The sequence below is a fragment of the Odocoileus virginianus genome, chromosome 23 (assembly GCF_023699985.2).
Source record: "Odocoileus virginianus isolate 20LAN1187 ecotype Illinois chromosome 23, Ovbor_1.2, whole genome shotgun sequence".
NCBI lineage: Eukaryota > Metazoa > Chordata > Mammalia > Artiodactyla > Cervidae > Odocoileus > Odocoileus virginianus.
Window position 1 is genome coordinate 50058570 of NC_069696.1, and position 22231 is coordinate 50080800.

The window sequence follows — 22231 nt, forward strand, 5'->3', positions numbered from 1 at the left end:
CCATCGAGTCAGTGACGCCATCCAGTCATCTCATCCTCTGTCGTCCCCTTCTCCTCCTGCCCCCAATCCCTCCCAGCATCAGGGTCTTTTCCAGTGAGTCAACTCTTCACATGAGGTGACCAAAGTATTGGAGTTTCAGCTTCAGCATCAGTCTTTCCAATGAACACCCAGGACTGATCTCCTTCAGGATGGACTGGCTGGATCTCCTTGCAGTCCAAGGGACTCTCAAGAGTCTTCTCCAGCACCACAGTTCAAAAGTATCAATTTTTCGGTGCTCAGCCTTCTTTACAGTCCAACTCTCACATCCATACATGACCACTGGAAAAACCATAGCCTTGATGAGATGGACCTTTGTTGGCAAAGTAATATCTCTGCTTTTTAATATGCTATCTAGGTTGGTCATAACTTTCCTTCCAAGGAGTAAGTGTCTTTTAATTTCATGGCTGCAATCACCATCGGCAGTGATTTTGGAGCCCAAAAAAATAAAGTCTGACACTGTTTCCACTGTCTCCCCATCTCTTTATTTATTTGGTATCTTTATTTGTTTAATATCTCTACCATGTCTTTATTTTTTTCTCCCATTGCTGTTACTTCCCCCCATAGATGTCTCTTTCTAATTCTGCCTCTGTCCTTTGTGTTTTTGAGGCACCATCTGTTTGTCTCTAGGTCTGAATACATGAACATTCTTTCTAATCTAAATTCTTCCTGCTAACTACTTATGTAATCTGGAGGGATGAGGTGCAGAGGGAGGTGGAAGGCGGGTTCAGGAGAGAGGGGACACGTATGAATATGGCTGATTCATGCTGATGTATAGCAAAGACCATCACAATATTGTAAAGCAATCGTCCTCCATTTAAAATGAACAAATAAAAATTTAAAATCTTTCTATTATTTCATATTTCAGTGTTTATTTACTTATTTTTATTCCTGCATTTGGCTGTGTCGGGCCTCAGCGGTGCCACGCAGGGTCTTTTGTTGTGGCATGCTCAGGCTCTGTAGCTCTGGCACGTGGGCTCACTTGCCCTGTGGCATGTGGCATCCCAGTTCCCTGACCAGGGATCCAGCCTGACTCCCATGCTCGGAAGCAGGATTCTTAACCGCTGGACCACCAGGGAAATCCTGCTGCTTATGTAATCCTGAGTAGATCACTTAACCTCCCTGAGCCACTGCATTCTGTGCTGGTTAGAGTAAGTAGTTCTAGGACCACCCCAGACAAACGCAGGATCTCAGTAGTTTCACACAGAGGATGTTTACTTCAGCTTCTCATAAAGCCCCAGGTGGGTTGACTGACCTCCCTTCATCTTGAAACTACATCATCTGGTGAGTAAGAGAGGGATGGAGAAGGCTTACTTCTACTAACAAGTCAGTTAATCAGTCACGTGGCCTCAACCTAAATGCACATAAGGCTGAGGAGTAAAAGAGAATCTATGCTTATGGTTTTGTTGAGCATGAAAATGATACGTAAAATGATCCCTTAAAACAGGGATTAGCTAACAGTGTCTCTGAAGAAACAGTAAATATTTGCAGTGTTGTGGATAATATGGCCTCTGTTACTACTCAAATCCATCATTGCAGTGTTGAGAGAACTTGTAGACTTAAGTGAATGAATGAACATAGTTGTATTCCAATAAAACTTTATTTTCATTATCAGGAGACAGGCCAGATTTGGGCCACAGGCCATAGTTTGCTGATCCCTTTCTTAGAGCATGACTAACATATAATAATTCTCATTTTCCATCACCTCAGATGCTCAGGGAACTTTGGGCAATGGCTCCTCACTACCTCAATGTTCCTTAAGCTGACTCATGATAACTATAGATAATTCTGAATAACCAAATAAGAATGAGATCAGATGATCACTAATCACTGATGATGTTTTCCCTTTGGAATTTCCATTAACCTCTCTCCTTTCCTCTTGATATGTTATTTGAAGACTGAAGCTATGCTACAGTGAAATCACAGTACTCTGCTCAAAGAAAGAAAGAAAGGGAAATATCATGTAGATTTGCATAATCATGTAGACTAAGAAGTCTATACTGAGTCCCGAAAGCATACAGGCAGCAGTGCAGCTCAGTTCAGTCGCTCAATAGTGTCCGACTCTCTGCAACCTCATGGACTGCAGCAGGCTTCCCTGTCCATCACCAACTCCAGGAGGCAACTCAAACTTATGTCCAATGTGTTGGTCTTGCCATCCAACGATCTCGTCCTCTGTCATCCCCTTCTCCTCCTGCCATCAATCTTTCCCAGCCTCAGGGTCTTTCCCAATGAGTCGGTTCTTTGCATCAGGTGGCCAAAGTATGGAGTTTAATCTTCAGCATCAGTCCTTCCAATGAATATTCAGGACTGATTTCCTTTAGGATGGACTGGTTGGATCTCCTTGCAGTCCAAGGGACTCTCAAGAGTCTTCTCCAACACCACAGTTCAAAAGCATCAATGCTTCAGCACTCAGCTTTCTTTATAGTTCAACTCTCACATCCATACATGACTACTGGAAAAACCATAGCTTTGACTAGGTGGACCTTTGTTGGTAAACTAATGTCTCTGCTTTTTAATATGCTGTCTAGGTTAGTCATAGCTTTTCTTCCAAGGAGCAAATGTCTTTTAATTTCATGGCTACTGTCACCATCTGCAGTGATTTTGGAGCCTAAGAAAAAGTCTCCCACTGTTTCCATTCTTTCCCCATCTATTTGCCATGAAGTGGTGGGACCAGATGCCATGATCTTAGTTTCCTGAATGTTGAGCTTTAAGTCAATGTTTTCACTTTCCTCTTTCACTTTCATCAAGAGGCTCTTTAGTTCTTCTTCACTTTCTGCCATAAGGGTGGTGTCATCTGCATATGTAAGGTTATTGATATTTCACCCAGCAATCTTGATTCCAACTTGTGCTTCATCCAGGCTCATGTTTCTCATGATGTACTCTGCATGCAGATAAATTAAATAAGCAGGGTGACAATATACAGCCTTGAGGTACTCCTTTCCCTATTTGGAACCAGTCTGTTGTTCCATGTCCAGTTCTAACTGTTGCTTCTTGACCTGCATACAGATTTCTCAGGAGGCAGATCAGGTGGTCTGGTATTCCCATTTCTTTAATAATTTCCCACAGTTTGTTGTGATCCACACAGTCAAAGGCTTTGGCATAGTCAATAAAACAAAAGTAGTTTTTCTGGAACTCTCTTGCTTTTTTGATGATCCAGCAGATGTTGGCAATTTGATCCCTGGTTCCTCTGCCTTTTCTAAATCCAGCTTGAACATCTGGAAGTTCATGGTTCAAGTACTGTTGAAGCCTGGCTTGGAAAATTTTGAGCATAACTTGCTAACGTGTGAGATGAGTGCAATTGTGCAGTAGTTTGAACATTCCTTGGCATTGCCTTTCTTTGGGATTGGGATGAAAACTGACCTTTTCCAGTCCTATGGCCACCACTGAGTACATCTTGTGTAATTCTGGTATAAGAGTGTATGCGTTTATATTGCCCACAAAAACCTAATCTTTTGGCATCTACCCAATCAAGAAATCTATGAGTCACCCTAGACTCCTCCCTGAAAATCAACTTTCACATCCAATCAGATGCCAAGATCTAAAGAACTAACCTTCTTAGTATCTCTGAAAACATCTGTGATCTCCAACACTACAGCAGCTGCTTTACCTCAGGACCCTAGTATGTCTTGGCTCAATTCAATAATATCCTTGTAGTTTCTCTTCCTTTTGTAGTCTCTCTGCCCTTACCTGTTCCTTCTTTAAACGGCTAAAATGATTTTATTGAAATATAAACCCAACTATGAAACTCTCTTGCTTAGAAATCATCCAGTGGTTTCTTAAAATAGTCCCATGAAAAACCAAACTCCTTAATATGGCATTAGACCCCTTCATGATTTGTCCCCTGAAACATCTAACATCTCACAGCTTGAACCCACCGCTACCGTCACATACTCTGCTCTGCAGACGTACTGAACCTTCTGCACTTTGCACTTTCCCTCTTCCCATCCTCTTTTGTTTTCCTACCACCTCTGCTTTCCCTGGTGCCTCAGCTGGTAAAGAATCTGCCTGCACTTTGGGAGACCTGGGTTTGATCCCTGGGTTAGGAAGATCCACTGGAGAAGGGAAAGGCTACCCACTCCAGTATTCTGGCCTGGAGAATTCCATGGACTGTATAGTCCATGGGGTTGCAAAGAGTCAGATACGACTGAGCAACTTTCACTTTCACTCACTACTTCAACAAGATTCAACTCAGCCATCAGTTACCTGCTTGTAGAGGCCTTTCCTAACTGTGTCTCTAAAGTAGAGGCTCCCCTTTTACATCTGGTGTGCACTTCTCATGATGCTTATCGCTGTACTATGCTGTACATAATCCTTGGATTGCTCGTTTCTTCCCTCATGCACCATCCCTCTTCCCATTTCAAGTCTGTAATCACCCAGAGAAAAGGGACAATGGCTTCCTCATCTTATTTGTATAATACTGCTTACCAAGGTATCCACAATTTAGTATACACTTAGCAAATACTTGTAGAATAGATTAATGCAGAAAAATAGTTTATTTTCTTGCTTGATTGTATAACAAATTGTACTTCTGGTGGATTTAAAACATTGGGTGGTCAAGGTTCAGAAACATGTATTTCAGAAACATTTATAAGTAAAGGAGTCATACATATCAGTTGGCTTTATTCTTGTAATGTTTATGAGAGGGTACATCATATAAACTTGGTTTGCTGACTTTATACAAAGTGAAACAAAATTAAAATACAACACAATGAGACAAAACCATGATAATGACATACCTGTGTTTCTATTGGAGCCAGGGTCATATCCATGTTTTTAATTGCAGTTATTTAGTCTAGTAGGAAGAACATTGAAAGTGAATTGAGATTTAGTAGCCCCAAGGACAGACATTTCATGAGAAATCAAGCCTGACATTGAACACCAGTCTTTCATACTTCAAAAGCAACTGAGTCCTATGTGGGTATTAATTTGAATTGCATTACTGAGTTCATGTGTCATAATAATAAATGACTTATACTCATATAACAATATTTATGCCTCTTAACCATTCCTGTAAAAATATTGCAAGGGTGAAAGTGTAAAGCATGTTATGATAATTTGAACACCTTAAGAAAAAAAAAAACCTCTGTAAAACACATTTTCAATATCATCAGCTATTTAGACTGTAGACTAAGTCATGTCTGCTTTTCAAAAACCATGATGAGCTGGAAGATAAATGGTAGCATGAATATTTTGCAGGAAAATAATTGTGGATTCAGTGATAAAATTAGCAAGTACTTGAGGGCAGTGAAAGTGTTACTAAGCCAAAAGTTTATTGCACTTTTTGTACTTTGCAGAAAGTTAAGTACAATAAACTTTATTGTAAAGAGATTGTATTTAATCTCTTATTTTTGTGAGATTGTTAATATTTCATGAACATTGATAATAAGAATAAAATATAAGGAAACTTAAATTAGGAAATGTGCACAATCCTGAGAGCCAAGAAGACTGCAGTTTTTCTGAAGGGTGGTGTTAGAACCTCTGTTAGGCAAGGAAAAAAAAGTGAATATAATTAAAATTGTGGGAAAAAAAACCCAGAAAACTGCTATAGGGAACAATCCATTACTGACAAAAGGTATAGATTATATCTGCTGTTACTCCATGATTTTACCATTTATGTTTAAATTGACTTTTTCTTTTTGCTATTTGGGGATTAATTTAAATCCTTAAAAAAGAAATCAAAGCTCACTACAAATACAAGTGGATTCTTAGATCCTAAAAAATGTTCTATGCAAATTTACTTCATTTTAATGATGAAAGTTCAGCATATGATACTTGGGGACAATATCTAATATTCCCAGTTCCTTGGACTATATATAAAATTAAAAAATGGAACTGCCTTAATTATGCTTCTGTATTGTAAGGACCCTTTTATTTCTTTATTAGACTCTATGTTCTCTGGGTCTGCCAAATGCAGAATCTTTTATAAGTGTTAGCTGAATGAAAGGTGACTCAAAATTGCAACTTTCTGAATTGATCATTAAGAGGAATTCTGAGCACTGTATTTTTGCAGTCTTCTGGAGAAATCTAACAAAAAAGTCTAAATTATTTTATCAACCATGCCATGGCATTTTTTCATTAAATATTTTTTATTATTGAATTAAGGGATTATTTAATGTCTCTCTGTAAAACACAACTATATTTTATGTGTCAAAAACAGACAGTGTAACTTAAAAAAATCAGATTAAACTGATGGGGAAATTGGACTGAAGATGAGCATGATCATATTAATACTTTTATCATGCTCATTTATTTTAGCCTAAACAACGAACATCTATTGTGTCTTCTCTGGATTTTCATCGAATGAATCACAACCAAGAATATTTTGAAATCAACACATCTACAGGGTGTACAAGCTTTACTGCCAACCTTCCAGTTAGTCCACTCACCTCTTCTGCAGCCACCACAGAAGTCAAGAACACGGAAACTGGCGACACAGGTAAAGCCGTTCATTTTGTGCAGCTATACTTTTGAGTTTTTAAAACCAAAGCCTTTATGAGTTAGAGGAATTAAGAGGAATCTTCATAGAAATCTAATTGTGTTTTTTGTTCATGACTTTATGCCAAGACTTTAAAGGCACCATCTAAAATGTGTGGAATAAAGTAATCATCAGCACATTTTCAGGTCTGACCTTTAAACAGAACCAAAATCTAACCTTTTAAAACTAGAAATGGTTTTGAATAGCATGTTGTTATGGTTTCCAAATGTTTTATGTCACCTACATGTCACATCAAAAATCTTAGAATAGACTCATATTTAGTACTAATGTGGAAGGATAGTGCTGATTTGTTTTATATTGAAAGGTAAAATTTTGAATTTCACAAAGTAAAATGTTAAAGATAGGCCTTTATCTACTTTGAAAAATAGCATTTTGTTATCTTACACATAGGTGGTTTTGTTATATGTTATATTTAAGAACCTGCATATAAAGGCATTAGCACATGGTATATAATGCAGTAGAACAACTTTCTGAGTCAGTTCTGTCACTGATTTGCTGGATACTTTCCATCAAGTTACTTAACTTCTCTGATCTTTGATTTGCTCCTCTGGAAAGGGAAGATAATATCTACTCTTTGGATAGTTTTAATAAATGAGCTGATTTATGTGAAGCATTTTGGAAACTATGAAACAATATTTTTATTTAGTACTATCATTATTGTTTAATATTATTTTTTATTCTTAAATACTATTATTGTATGAAATCTATAGTAATTTTAAGAAAAGAAGAGCCAACTATACATCTGTACTCATGCTGAGATGGCTGACCTTTTCTTGACTTAAAAGCATAATCTAAATTAATGGATAAATCTACTGTTTATTTTATAAATGATTGCATTCACAAAAAAATTAATCATTATAGAAATGTCAAGTGTTAATAGAACAAATACTAATACATAACAACCTCACAAACAAATTGCCTGCTGCAAAGCACTTTTAATAAGTGGACCAATGAATTTATTATTATATAAAAGAGAGCCATTTCAAAAGTAGCCTGAACTATAGTTAAAACTTCCTACTTGTTAGGCAGTATATTATGTAATCTAAGTATCAACTTAAGAATCATTAGGAAAAGGTGGTAAAGAGGGTCTACCTTTGGAGGTAGACAGACTTGGATGATATGAATGGGTTAGCATTTAACTAGAAAGATCAGTTCAGTTCAGTCACTCAGTCATGTCTTACTCTTTGTGACCCCATGGACTGCAGCACGCCAGGCTTCCATGTCCATCAACACCGGGAGCTTGCTCAAACTCATGTCAATCGAGTCGGTGATGCCATCCAACCATCTCACCATAGTATTAATGTGTAGAAAGATCACCAAAATGTTAATATGTAGCAAATAGATTCAAGATGAGGTGAGATTAGAGGCAGGAAGCAACAGTGCCATCAGCAGTGGAAAATATAAATGGATTTGAGAAACACAAGGAAAGAGTAATCAACAGGTCATGGCAACTGATCAGAGGTGTGATGGCGAGGAAGGAAAGTTCAAGAAAAGCCCTAAAATTTCTTGCTTAAGCAGATTAGTCAAATCTGACTGCCATTCTTTGAAATATTGAATTTTTTAGGTAAGAAGGAAGAGAGGGATGGGTCATGTAGGACCTAATATATGTCATTTTAAAAACTTTGGATTTCACTCAGAATGAAATTGGGAGTCAGTTCAGGTCTTTCAGGAGAGTAACATCATGGAACTTCTATTTTATAAGAATTGCATCAACTCTTGTGTTGAGAATGGACTGGAGAAGGAGGGTAAGTGTGGAAGCAAGGCCAGTAGGGGGCTATTGTAGCATTCCAGTAAGATGAGAGAAGTCAGCTCAGGTCAACGGCGAAGCAGTGGAGCTGGAGAGAAATTGATGGATGTTGGACATATTTTTTAAGGTAAAGCCTGTAGGATTTTTTGATAGAGTAGATGTAGTATATGAAAAAAAAAAGAGAAGAATTAAGGAAAAGTGCAATATTTTTGTCCTAGACAATTGTAAGCATGATTCTTAATGTCATCTGACATGAGAGAAGTCCTGGGAAGAACAGATTTGGTGAACAGGGAAAAATATCAAGAGTTCACTTTTTTTAATTTGAAGTGTAGTTGATTTACAGTGTTGTGTTAATTTCTGCTATGTAGCAAAGTGATTCAGTTATGCATGTATGCACATTTAAAAAATATATTTTTTCTATTATGATTTATCATAGGATATTGAATATAGTTCTCTAGGTATACTGTAGGACCTTGTTGTTTATCTATTCTATTTATGAGAGTGTATGTCTACTAACCTTAACCTCTTACTCCATCCCTTCCCCAAATCCTTCCCCCTTGGCAAACACAAGACTCTTCTCTAAATCCATGACTCTGTCTCTGTTTCAGTAGATAGGTTCATTTGTGTCATATTTTAGATTCCACATATAAATTTTATCATATGATAATTTTCTTTCTCTTTCTTATTTACTTCACTTAGTATATAATCTCCAGTTGCACCCTTGTTGCTGCAAATGTCATTATTTCATTATTTTTATGGCTAAATAGTATTCTGTTGTATATATGCACCACATCTTCATCTGTTCATCTGTTGATGGACATTTAGGTTGTTTACATGTTTTGACTATTGTGAATAGTGTTCTATGAACATAGGGTTGCATGTATATTTTAAAATTAGAGTTTTCTCTGGATATATGCCCAGGAGTGGGATTGCTAGATCATATGATAGCTCTATTTTTAGCTTTCTGAGAAACCTCCATACTGTTGCCCATAGTGTCCATATAAGCTTGCGTTCCCACCAACAGTGTAGCAGGTTCCCTTTTCTACCAGGAGTTCATTTGAAGTAATATCTACCTATTAGATATCTGAATAGATGTGTTGTGTGGGCAGCTGAATGTTCACATTCTTTGTCTTTGAAGACAAAGAATGTGGACATCATCGTTGTATACATGATATGGAGTGAATGTATATAGAAGATCAAGACCTGAGCTTGGTGAAAGAGATGATAAAAGGCAACAACAGCTAAGGAGTCTGAGGAGGAGCAAGGTAGGAGGAAATCTTCTGGAGAGTGTTGGAGAAAATGAAAGGGACCAGAGGTATGACTCAAGGATATTTGGCTCTCTTGACCTTTGGAAGGATGGAGTTGGTATTCTTATGACGAAAGCTTAGCTGTGGATAAGAAACGCTATTGGATATCCAAGTAGGTAAGCTGAGTACATAGTTAAGACTGATTTTTCAGTACGGTAGGACACAGAGGGAGAAACCTATGAGATAATTTCATGTTTATTGAAAGTAAAGAGTGTTGGTCAAAAAACATCGACAGTGTCTTAGCCCACAGTGAATGACCTATGAGTGCCGAGTTCCTCAGTGAAATTGTCAGGGACAGGTGTGTTGTATATTATTGGGGGAAAAGAAACTGACACTCACCAGTAAATAAAACATACTTTCTCTTTATGAGAAGCTATTTCCAGAAAGCTCTGCATATATGAAAATGTTCTGTGAGCTGGCACCTTTGAGTCCCTGCTAAAGACGGTACCTACCCTGGGTAGCTAACTATCTCCAGCTCTGTTAGTAGTTTCAAACTATCACCTCTTACTAGATAAAACTGATGGGAGGGAGCAAATCTAAAAAGAATAAAGTGGAAAAGTGTTCCTTCCCAAATGGGAGAAATAACAAAAACAAAAAGCTTTTAAGTACATAGCAGCATAGGATGCTTTTCTGCAAAGGAGAAGAAACGTTTGAGGAGAGCTAAAATTAGAATGAAGAAGGTGGTGTGGACCTTTCGTGCTGCTCAGGGATTGCCAGAGAGGCAAACAAAATCCTTCCTTTTAATTAGCTCACACTGACTGGAAATAGAGCCCCTAAACCTGAGTGAAGCTTACTCCAGCAGCCGCTGGACACAGCAGCTGGGGAAATCTCCGGACTCCGGCCAGCATGAAGGCCAGAACTGGGCTGCTAGATGGTCTTTGAGCTCCAAGCTGAGTTCAGGATGAGCTGATATGGGGGAAGGATTAAGGGTTAGTGAGAAAAATGGGCAATTACATCTTCAAGGCTTATTGCCTTAGAACGTGCATTATACAAATTTATCTGAATTATTGCTTGTTAAATTCAGTGCTTTAAGTAGACCAGGATTTTAGGTAGCCAAAATAAAAAACATTTTTATATCAAATGTCAATATGTTTAATAATAAAATATATTCTTAGCTCTTGATCATTCATGAAGTGCCTCTCCTACGCTTTCGTTCTCCTGGTTCCCGTCTAGGATCACATGGCTTTTCTCCATGCCTTTCTGTGCACATTGCACATCACACAGAAGCAGAGGGAGGTTAGTAGATGCTTGACAAAGAAATAAAATATTGACTTTTACAATATTAAAAAATATGAAAATATATAGTTAGCTGTTGGAGTAATGTGGTTTAGTGCATGCAATCAGGTGAGAATTTGTTATTCTAGGTGAAAATAGTTGAAATGAGACTAGTGGTTTATTTGGGCAGCATAAAATAAACACATTCACTAGGTACATTGCATCATAAGAAAGTTCAGGGTGCTGGGAGAGAACCTAAGAAGGCAAATGATCTCATCTGGGGGTCTACAAAACTTTGCCGTGGGAGAGTTGGGCTCTGAGAGGCAAAGAGGGCCTGACTAGGCCGAGATCACGAGGGAAGATTGCTCTTCAAAGAAGGAATAGGATATTTTAAAAAATAACTCTGTGGTAAAAAACAAAAACCAACATAATTCTATAAAGCATTAATCCTTCAATTAAATAAATAAATTTAAAATTAAAAAAAAAATTAACATGAAACTACATGTCCCCGAGAAAGGGGAGATATGGCAGGAGCTGAGTCTTTGGAGGGAGTAGAAGGCCTGTGGTTCAGGGCCTTCCTTGTAGGCTATTTTCTGGATTTTTATTTTTAACCTAAGAGCATGAGAGACCTAAGAGCAATGAGACGGTGTTGGTGGAGAGAAGTGATCCAATTTGCATCTTACTGTCTATGTTGCTCCTGTTTTCTTTGTGAACCTGGAGCAAGGTCATCCTTGGAGAATAACCAATGAAGGCAAAAATTAAACAAGGAAATGTTTGAGTTAGCTTTTCCTCAAATTCGTAACACAAGGGTAGCGTAAGTGGCCTGTGGGCAGCGTTAGGAGAGATAGTAGGCGAGTCGGCTTGGGCATCCTTTCTGGTGTACCTGTGGCCTTGGAGTGATGAGTTTAAGCCGAGCGCATTCTGGCTGGGGCTAGCTCTCATTGGCTGGCTCAGCTGCGCTCGTCCCTCACTGGTCAGGCGGAGCCTCTAGGTCTGCGTGTCTGCCGTCTGTCCACCCCAGGCTCTGGGGCAGCTCTCCATTGCCAAGCTGGCCCAGTGGCAGCCCGGTTGACTCCCAGCCAGCTGCTTCTGAGACCACAGGGGATTTGGGGCTCATTTGTGATTTAGGAAAATAATAAGGACTCAGAAAAATTTATCCTCCGGAACTCGCTAGTCCATCCTGTGTATGTGGAGCTACTGAGTTCTGTCGGGTGTGGCCCCAGCCAGAATCCAGATGAGATTTGGAGTACATGCCCCTCTTTCCTTGTAATGCCTGTTTATTACACTACAGCCTCCACAGGCCCAGCCCAGAAAGGGAGTTGTGGGATACACAGGTGGAGCTATTTTCTTATCCTCCCTGTCTCAACAGCCCTTCCCCTTCTGAAGAAGGCTTCCCATTTGCTTATATTATTACAATAGTTCTTCAGACCTAACTCTGATTGACCTACCTCTGATTATTCTAAAGTGGGAGTCTGACTTTTAAATCTGTTGTCTTCCTAAATCACCTCCCCCTACCTGAGAGCATAAGTCTCCAGTGTTAGGTGTGGGAGCAGAGAGGTTTCTAATGGAATACAGTATAAGAATGGAAATATATTAATACATTCTTTGAGAAATACTATCCCTAATACCTTACCCAGCACAACTAAATGAAAAGTCATGCACATTGTTGTTGCTGTTGTTTAGTTGCTAAGTCGTGTCTGATTCTTTGTGACCCCATGGACTGTAGCCCCCCAGGCTCCTCTGTGCATAGGATTCTCCAGGCAAGAATTCTAGAGTGGATTGCCATTTCCTTCTCCAGGGGATCTTCCTGACTCAGAGATCGAACCTGCGTCTCCTGGAATGGCAGGCAGATTCTTTACCACTGGGCCACGAGGATCATGCTTAATTACTGTAGCTTCAGAAATACTTAAAAAATGTGGACATTATTATTTTGTATTGCTCTTATTACAGTCTAGGCAGTAAGTAGAACCTAGACTAAGAATTCAATCCAGACACAGAGCAGCCAAGTGCTAGGAGTCCAGCCAGGCAGCCAGAATCTTAAATCCACAAAGTTGCTTGGAACAAGCAGGTCAACATGCTGATGAGCAGAGTTAGAATTTTTGCTTATTCTGTGCCTCAGTCTTATATGTCCTGGGGTGGAAGAGCAGGGAAAGCTGGAAGTTGTGTCACTACTGGGGATGCCTAAATTTCTACAAGTGCTCATTCATCCAGCATTATAGCAGAGGTAAGAAAGCAAGTATTTCAGAGAGTTATGTGTTGAAAATCTTTTTTTAACAATTTAATTTTTATTAACTTAATCTTCTCTTGCTTTACCTTCTGCTAATTCATGTGAAAACCTAACTGCTTTGTTAGCTAGAGTTTTCTTTGTGATTCCAATTCAGTGCTGCATACATCTTCTAATTATCTTGTCTACTTTAGTTGGCTTGATAGTTTTTTTCTCCTGATTTTCTTTACCAGACTGTTTCTATCTCTTGAAAAATTTCCTGCTATCAATTATATTTGTGTGATATATGTGTGATTATTATAGCTAAAAGTAAAACAATAGGAGAAAAGCAGGCAGTAGCTTTTTTTAATAGAGGGGGATTTCCAGGTCTGTGCTATGGAGAAATCTCCTCTCTACCCCTGTTAAAAACAGTTTCCAAACTGCTGAAACTTTTTCTCTATTCCCAGCTTGATCTCTACAGTCTACTTTTGGGAGAACATTTCCCCCTTTTTGCTCTGCACCTGTCCATGTTGGCTGACACTTTGTGTATCCGTGTGGACCCCAGCCTTTTTAACACAGACTTCTCTCATGCATATGGCGTAGTGAGCCAGCCCATGGCAAAGCTTGTTCCAGATATGCTCCTGGGTAACCTACTACCTACTTAACTGACCAGTTGTTTCTTGGCTACCTAGCTCTAGGCTCTTCTAATTGACTCTTGGCATCTGTGATAAGCAGACTTCTATGATGGCCCCATGATTCTTACCCCCGCACTTCTGTATCCGTACACTTTTGTGATGCCCCTCCTTTGAGTGTGTGTGGGAACTATAACTTGCTGTTATACTCGCCGGTGGCAAAGATGATGAAGTATCACTTTCAGAGTCATAATATGTTTTATGGCAAAGGTGAAGGGATTTTAAAGATGAAATTAGGTCCTGATCATTTTAAGTTACTCAAAAGGGATATATCTTTGGTGGGCTTGAACTGATCGGGTGATTCCTTTCAGAAGGAGTCTGTGCTACATGCTAAGTCGCTTCAGTTGTGTCCAATCCCAAGGACTGTAGCCCGCCAGGCTCCTCTGTCCGAGGGAATTTCCGAGCAGGAATACTAGAGTGGGTTGCTATTTCCTTTGCCAGGAGATCTTCCTGACTCAGGGATCAAACCCATGTCTCCTGCATCTCCTGCATTGGCAGACTCCTTTCACCTGAAGGAGTCTAGAGGCTAGCAACTTGAGGGAGCGTCTTTCTCTGTCCGTTCCTGGCTTTGGAGAAGTCAGTCACCCAGAGTACTGCGATTGCACCTTGAGCCCCAGATGAGATCACAGCTCTGGCCGACACCTGGACTGCAGCTTGCTGAGGCCCTGTGCAGAGGACCCAGCTGAGCTTTGCCCAGACTCCTAATTCCTGTAAACTGTGAGATAATAGATGTGTATTGTTGTAAGTCACTGTTTGCTGTGATTCATTATGCAAAGAGAGAAAATGAATACAATTTCCAGTGTTCCCTTGATTTGGGAGCAAGAGAGACTCTCTCCATCTGTTTGGTCTCAAGAAACAAGCCTCATCCCACCCCACCACCACCGCCCGCCCCAGTCATCACTAGTCCCTTGCTCTCAGTATGATTAGAGACATGACTAAAAGTGAAGAATTTGAAAACAGTCTCCTTTATTAAAGTATGTCCTGAAGCCCAGCTCAATTAATGCATGTAGACATTATCCATCATATCATTTTTCCCCCAAATTATACTTTTTATTTTAACAGACACTAAGTTGTAAAGTTAAAATTCTAATAGTGAAATATTAAGACAAAAGCCAGAGAGTAGGAGAGTCTTAGGGGTCATGCAGACCTGAAATCACCCTATTATTGATGCTTCTCACCTAGGCCACCTTCTCCAGGATTTGGCTTATTCTCAAAGCTAGCAGAGTTAATTTTTTCAACATTTATCTGATTATGCCACTCCACTGTTTAAGAACCTCTTATGTCTTGTCACCATCCGTATCACAATGTCCAAAAGGTTTACTTTGCCCAACAAGGTCCTTGATAATTTGGCTCTGACTTTCTATTTACCTCTAACCTAATATACTGGTGGGCTTCCCAGGTGGCTTAGTGGTAGAGAATTCACCTGGACTGCAGGAGATGTGGATTCGATCGCTGGGTCGAGAAGATCCCCTGGAGATGGCATGGGAACCCACTGCAGTATTCTTGCCTGGAGAATCCCATGGACAGAGGAGCCTGGCGGGCTATAGTCCATTGGGTCACACAGAGTCAGACATGACTGAAACTATTTAGCACACACACACACATGTGCACAATATACTGGGTCTTGTAAGAACACTGTTCTTAGAGTTCCTGACTCTTGATTCATAGTGTACTCTTCAGTCAGCATGGAATGCCTTCTCATCAAATCCATCTGGTAAACTTGTGCAGTATCTGGCTAAGAGTAGCCACCTTTGTGAAGCCTTCTCTGGTTTCAACAGTTCTTTCATCTGTGTGCCCCCTTAGCATGCTTCACACGCCTCTACTACTGGATATTTTATACGAAAGTACTTGTTTTCATGTCTGTGATCTCCTTAAAAGCAAGGACCATGTGTCAGACAAGCTATGTCCCCAGTGCTTCTCGTAGTGGCTTACAATAGATGCTCAATAAATGATAAATAATTGAATAACTGGATAAATATTTTCTTTTTTGGAATTCTACCACCTAATATGTGTCTATTTCTACCTATACAATAGGGTCAGACCAGCTTTTTGTCTTAATTACATTTCTTTCGTCCAAGCCATGGAGCCCACCTTTCATTTCATTGGTTATTTCATTAAAGTGCCTCAGAGATAAATGCCATTTTTATTGTAAATTTTTATTCCGTAATATATCTGATTTCACAGATGAAAAGATGGCAGTTATTTACATTTGGAGGCTATTCATTTTCCTTAGATAATTATAAAGTAGTTGACCTGTCATTGCCAAAATCATTATTATCACTCTAGAAAGCAATCTATCTGACAATATGTGCTAATTTCTAATTTCCTTCCCTTTTTTATTTTAATGGACCAATGCCTAAAGCTTCATTTCTAAAACAACAGCAAAAACTATAGTGAGCCCTCTTTTTTCACAAAGTCAAGGTAATATATAGTATGGGTAATTTTTCTTTCCCCAAATTGACTTTTTCTTTACCTTGCTTTTGCTAGTCTCTGCATTAGCCATATGTGAGGTTGAGAATATTGTATTAGGACCTAGAGCCTAGTAGAAGATGCGAACTTTCAACATGTTAGTGATGATCAGAATCCAACATGCAAAATGACTACCGCTGACAGAATTCTAAGCTCTAACAAACAGTTTACAGAGTCTAGAGTGAACTCACATTTACATGTGTGTGTGTGAATTTTCTATGGTATAGTTCTTTTTATTGAGAAAAACTAGTAAAGTAAGTAGGAAGACAACTAGGCTGCAGAGAAGCAAGATTTATTCCACAGTCAAAGATGTAATGTTTGCATCACCCTCCATTTTAGCACTGAAACATGTCTATTGTATGTCTATGTTCTATTTGCACAGATGTCTGTGTTCTATTTATTAACTCAGATAATCAAGAGTGGCTATGTGAAGCTAATAATAGATTGTAGATTTCCTTCTGGAAAACACATAGCACACATGAAAGGAAGCATTATTAACTAAACAAATCTCTCAGTTCCTAACAATTAGCATTTTGACAAGCTGTTGTCTTAGATGAAGGACTTAGATCATATATTGCATAACTTGGAAGTATTTTTTACATTTCTTCTTGATTTGACTACTAAGTAAATGTAAAGGAAACCTTCGGCTCCATTTTAGTTCCCTTAGCACATTTTCTGGAGAAGGCAATGGCAACCCACTCCAGTGTTCTTGCCTGGAGAATCCCAGGGACAGAGGAGCCTGGTGGGCTGCTGTCCATGGGGTCACCCAGAGTCAGACATGACTGCAGCGACTTAGCATGCATGCTTTGGAGAAGGAAATGGCAACCCACTCCAGTATTCTTGCCTGGAGAATCCCAGGGATGGAGGAGCCTGTGGGCTGCCGTCTATGGGGTAGCACAGAGTCGGACACGACTGAAGCAACTTAGCAGCAGCACATTTCCTAGGCCATCGATCTGCTGTAGGGTATACATCTGCAACTGGATTTTGTTTCTACTATTAATTATAATCCTCTGGAACAGGGTAACATTACAACAAATAATATGTCAAGTCCTCTAAACTAAGTAGTTTGTTATTTACAAACAGTACAGTTACTCCCTGAGGTTGCCTGCCATGTAGAAAATTAAAACTAGAAAATCACATTCAAAGTGAGCCTGAACCATTTCCACATACCTTATATTTGATATATTCCCTTTCAGGCGATTATTAGCTATTCCTAATATTCTTTAACGTATTTATCTGAAACTAGATATTTAGTATGGTATAAAAGCTGGTGTCATATGTATACTATCTAAGAAACCCCACACATATGAGCTATTGTGATTCAGGCCTTTGTTATTGGTTGGTTATACATATAAATCCATATATAAACACCAAACAAAAATTACTCATATTATTGCATTTATTAATAATACTAAATAGAGAATGTTTCTTCATTCATTTAGCAAATACTCATTTAGTACTTGGACAAACTCCAGGAGATGGTGAGGGACAGGGAGGCCTGGTGTATTGCAGTCCTTGGGGTTGCAAAGAGTCACACACAAATGGCCAACTGAACCACAAAATTATTTAGCACTTATGAAGTACTAATACCCAGGCAAAATACTGAGTGAACAATAATGGAAAGACATGACCTCTTTTCAAAACATTGTGCTAAGCAAAAAATTGCAGTCTAACGCTATTACATTATTGCAAGATGAATCTAGAGTTGAGAGCATATAAATCTGCTTGGGACAGTGAGGTAATGCTTGTCCTATGACTTGAAGAATTTATCAAATGGATATTGAAGAAATATAGTGAGGAAGGAAAGGAACACAGAAAGAAGAGCCTTTGAAACTAGAGAAATTTGGGTGTAAGTCCTTGTTTTGCCACTTACTGTGGTCTTTAGGTAAACAGTAACGTTTCAGAGGCTCTTTTCATTTCTTTTGGGATAACGCAGATGGCCATACCTAACATGGGACTTTGCACATGGTAGGCACTCAATAAGTATTATCCCCTCTCACCAACTTTGCACCTCATAACAACCGTATAGATAAACTGATGGTATTATCAGACATTTTAAAGCTGAGGAAAGTAGGTTCATGGTTCATAAGGAAACTTCCTTAAGGTCCCCAAACTAGAAAGTTAGTGGCAGAGTAAGGCCTAGAACCTAGGTTTCCTGACAAAACTTTTTCCGCTGTCCTGGAACAAGGACTCCGGCTTGTAAACACGCTAATCATTAGAAACTGAAAGATGAGTTAGGTTAATGCTTCCTTTCATGTGTGCGGTGCACTGCCCATGCATTTAGTTATTTATTCAGTCAGTAAACATGTCTTGAACTTCTGCTCAGTATCAGACATGTTACTGAGCACAGATAATACAGTGAGGAACAAATGATATTTTGTTTATTCAGCTGAGTCCATCAGAGAAGCTGACTTCATACCAACAACTTCAGTAAATAAATGAGTGTCATGCACTGGGACATTTAGGTGCTCTGGAATGTGTGGCAAGAAGACTCATTCTAATCTAGGAGGTCTGGGAAGTCCTGTGTGGGGAAGTAATATTTTTGTTAAGACCTAGGGAGTGAACAGGAGTTATCTGGACAGAGAGGAGAGAACATTTTCCCAAACAGTGGGAGGTTTGGCAAAGATGTAAATAAGAACATGATTATGTTCAAGGGACTGAAACTGACCCAGAATAGCAGGATCAGAGAGCCTGAGTGGGCAGAACGGCCGGGATGACTCTGTAGAGTTTGGCAGAGATTAGGTTGTAGGGGGCTATACATGCCATCTCAAAGAATCTGGATTTTATTCGAGGGACAAAAGGTATTGCAGTTTCTACACTACATAAAAAGTCTGGCCAGTGCGGAAATAGGGTCTGAAAACTGACTCATTCTGTGTTCATCCCAGAAAGAGGACGGTTACTACATTTTTTCCAAATTTCTTACAAATGCTCCTATAGGCTTGCTGAGGTCTTAGTGGGAAAACCACCTGAAGTTTTAAACAGTAGAGTGATAGCTGATTTGCATCTTTCCGTGTTCATTCTGGCTGTGATATAGCTACTCTCAGAAACTGGGTGACACAATAATTCAAACTGGGCATGAGTGAGTCAGTGGCGGCTTAGATTAGGGCTTGTATCTGTGGGGCTGAAAAAAAGTGAGATGCTTAAGATCTAGACGTTAAAGGATTTGTGATTGGCTATAGAAGTTAGAAGAGAAGGGTATGGGAGGTGACAAGGATACTCCTCACTCTCCTGGCTTGAGCAGGAAACAGTAGGAGTCTTGGGTACAACACCTAAGACTTTAATGTTGAGAGAAAGCTACTGGAGTCATTACATGGTGGGAAGATGTCAAGATTAGCTGGAATAGAGGACACAATAAAAGCATTTAAAGGTCCTTCAGGTCCAGCAGGCATGACATTATACTTAATGTAATGATAATTCTTTCTTTTTTCCTTGCTGGAAAAGCTGCAACCCTTTGATATTTTCATTTTACTTCATAGGCCGTTGTATATTTCCATTTGGCTAAATTTGTTCTACAGGGACATTAGTTGTTACCTGACTTTAGTTTTAATTTAAAAAGGAAAAAAACACTGTAATTATAAAGAAGATTTGGCATGTGGGCACCTGATTCATTTCCCTGGGTGGCACCATGACTCACCCTCATTAAAGTCGTTTTGCTTTGAGATGCCTGATGCCTTATCGGTTTTGAATTTTCTCTGCCCTGTATGTGAACAATAAGATAAGTTTCTCTCATGGGTCACACACAGCTCTTCATCTCTACCATGAGTCAGATGTTTTGCATTTCAAAACACTATCCTGCCTACAATTTCCCTCTTTATAAATTATGCAGAAAACTTCTACCAACAACAGATTCTCATTTACTGAATTTTTAGATTTGTATCAGTAAAACATGTTCTGGTTGTTTTGCTATAATTTAGTGAACAGTTTTATGGCCAACAATAAGGTACTGTTTTATTTGTTTTATCACCATTGTCTAAACATCAAGGTGCCACACTGGATAAAAAACACAATCATCTGTAAGTAAATTCAAGCACTGGTGATTAAGTCACATGAAAAGTTCTCTTTTGATTCTTGTCTGTCTGTAGTTATAGTAGGTTTCCTCCCTTTCACATTCAACCTCCTAGAAAGAATTGTCTATACCTCCTGGATTCATTTTCTCGTCTCTATCACTTCCCCAGAACTACTCTAATATTACACTGAAATCTCCTCAGTTAGTCTCCAAGACGATTTCTTCCTAAAGATAGTGGATAAAGTCTTGATCAAGATCAAGATCTTACTTGATCGATCTGCTACACTGAGTCTGTGAAACACTCTTTGCATGGGGCTCTGTGACACCACACTCTCCTGGTCTTCCTTCTATCTCTCTCATGTCCATCTGGGTCTCCCTTTGGGAGCAGCTCTGTCACTGCCCACTCCTAGAAGGTTACTATTCGTCAAGGTTCTAAACTAGGTTCTTTTATCCTCTCACTCTAAGGATTGCCCTTGGATGATCTCAACCATTTTATATGCTTACACGTGAGCTGATCTTCCTCAAAGTTTTATCTCTAGGCCACACTGGAGTTCCAAACCTCTAAATTCATCTTTCTCCTTAACCTCTCCACTTAGATGTCCCCCAGGTACTACAAAGGTCAACAGACATGTTGACCTGTAATTTCCCAGGACTTCCACAGAAGGTACCACAAACTGGGTGGCATAAAACAGTAGAATTTTACTCTTATAGTTCCATCTTCTAGAAATTTGAAATCAAGGTGTCAGTGGTCCACTCTACCCTTGAAGGCTCTTGAGAAGAATCCTTAGCCACATCAGCTTCCAGGAGTTCCCTGGCTTAAGGCAGCATAACCACAATCTCTGTCCCCAACTTCTCATGGCTTTCTTCTCCATCTCTATGTCCTTTCTTCTTCCTGTAAACACTCCAGTCATTGGATTTGGGGTCCCTACTCATTGCCTTTATTTGTGTTGTTTTTATAGGCTTCCCTAATAGCTCAGTTGGTAAAGAATCCACCTGCAATGCAGGAGACCTGGGTTTGATCCCTGGGTTGGGAAGATCCCCTGGAGAAGGGAAATGCTACCCACTCCAGTATTCTGGCCTGGAGTTTTGTTTTTACTGTATCATAGGTTCATGGTAGTGGTGGTGGTGGTTTAGTCGGTAAGTTGTGTCCAACTCTTGCGACCCCATGGACTGTAGCCCGCCAGGCTTCTCTGTCCATAGGATTCTCCAGGCAAGAATACTGGAGTGGGTTGCCTATTCCTTCTCGAGGGGATCTTCCCAACCCAGGAATTGAAACTGGATCCATGATTATAGAGATTATGGCTTTCTACTATAATCCTTGGCACCTAGTACAGTGTCTATAAATGAATTGTTGCCTAATAAATATTATTAAGGAGAAGGATGAAGAAAAGAAGCAAGTGAATTAATCAGCAAGAACTAATTTGAAAAATGATAAACAAGCTAAAGTAATGTTAGTTGTGAATTTTTAAAATGTGGTCAAATGTAATTTTTTCTAATCAATATACTAACAAAATAAGAATCAATCAAACCTTAAATTTTAAGCTCAGTTAAAACCTTCTTCTATACACCTGCAAGACTCCATGGTTCTCAAAGATGCTAGAAAATATACTTGTATTTCTCATTGTTTACTTTATACTGGGGCTCATTCCAGCCCTTCTTTATTAATGAAAATGTTCCTGCTTTGTTGACGCTATAGGATGTCATGGTTGTTGTTCAGTCACTCAGTCATGTCTGACTCTTTGCCAGCCCCATGGACGGCAGCACGCCAGGCTTCCCTGTCCTTCACCATCTCCCAGAGCTTGCTCAAACTCATGCCCATTGAGTTGGTGATGCCATCCAACCATCTCATCCTCTGTCGTCCCCTTCTCCTCCTGCCTTTAATCTTTCCCACCGTCAGGGTTTTTTCCAGTGAGTCGGCTCTTCACGTCAGGTGGCCAAAGTTATTGGAGCTTCAGCTTCAGTGTCAGTCCTTCCAATGAGTATTCAGGATTGATTTCCTTTAGGAATGACTTGTTTGATCTCCTTGCAGTTCAAGAGTCTTCAACACCACAGTCCAAAAT

At 39.5% G+C, this 22231-nt stretch overlaps 1 protein-coding gene across 15 annotated transcripts in view; it reads left to right on the forward strand.

Annotated features, from left to right (window-relative positions):
* ANKS1B (ankyrin repeat and sterile alpha motif domain containing 1B) overlaps window positions 1–22231 on the forward strand; it is a 1083120-nt gene that overhangs the window by 442156 nt on the left and 618733 nt on the right. For all 15 annotated transcript variants that reach the window (XM_070454108.1, XM_070454113.1, XM_070454115.1 and 12 more), the window contains one exon: window positions 6292–6472. In XM_070454108.1, the coding sequence (XP_070310209.1) occupies window positions 6292–6472 (181 nt within the window). The remainder of the gene's footprint in view (window positions 1–6291; window positions 6473–22231) is intronic.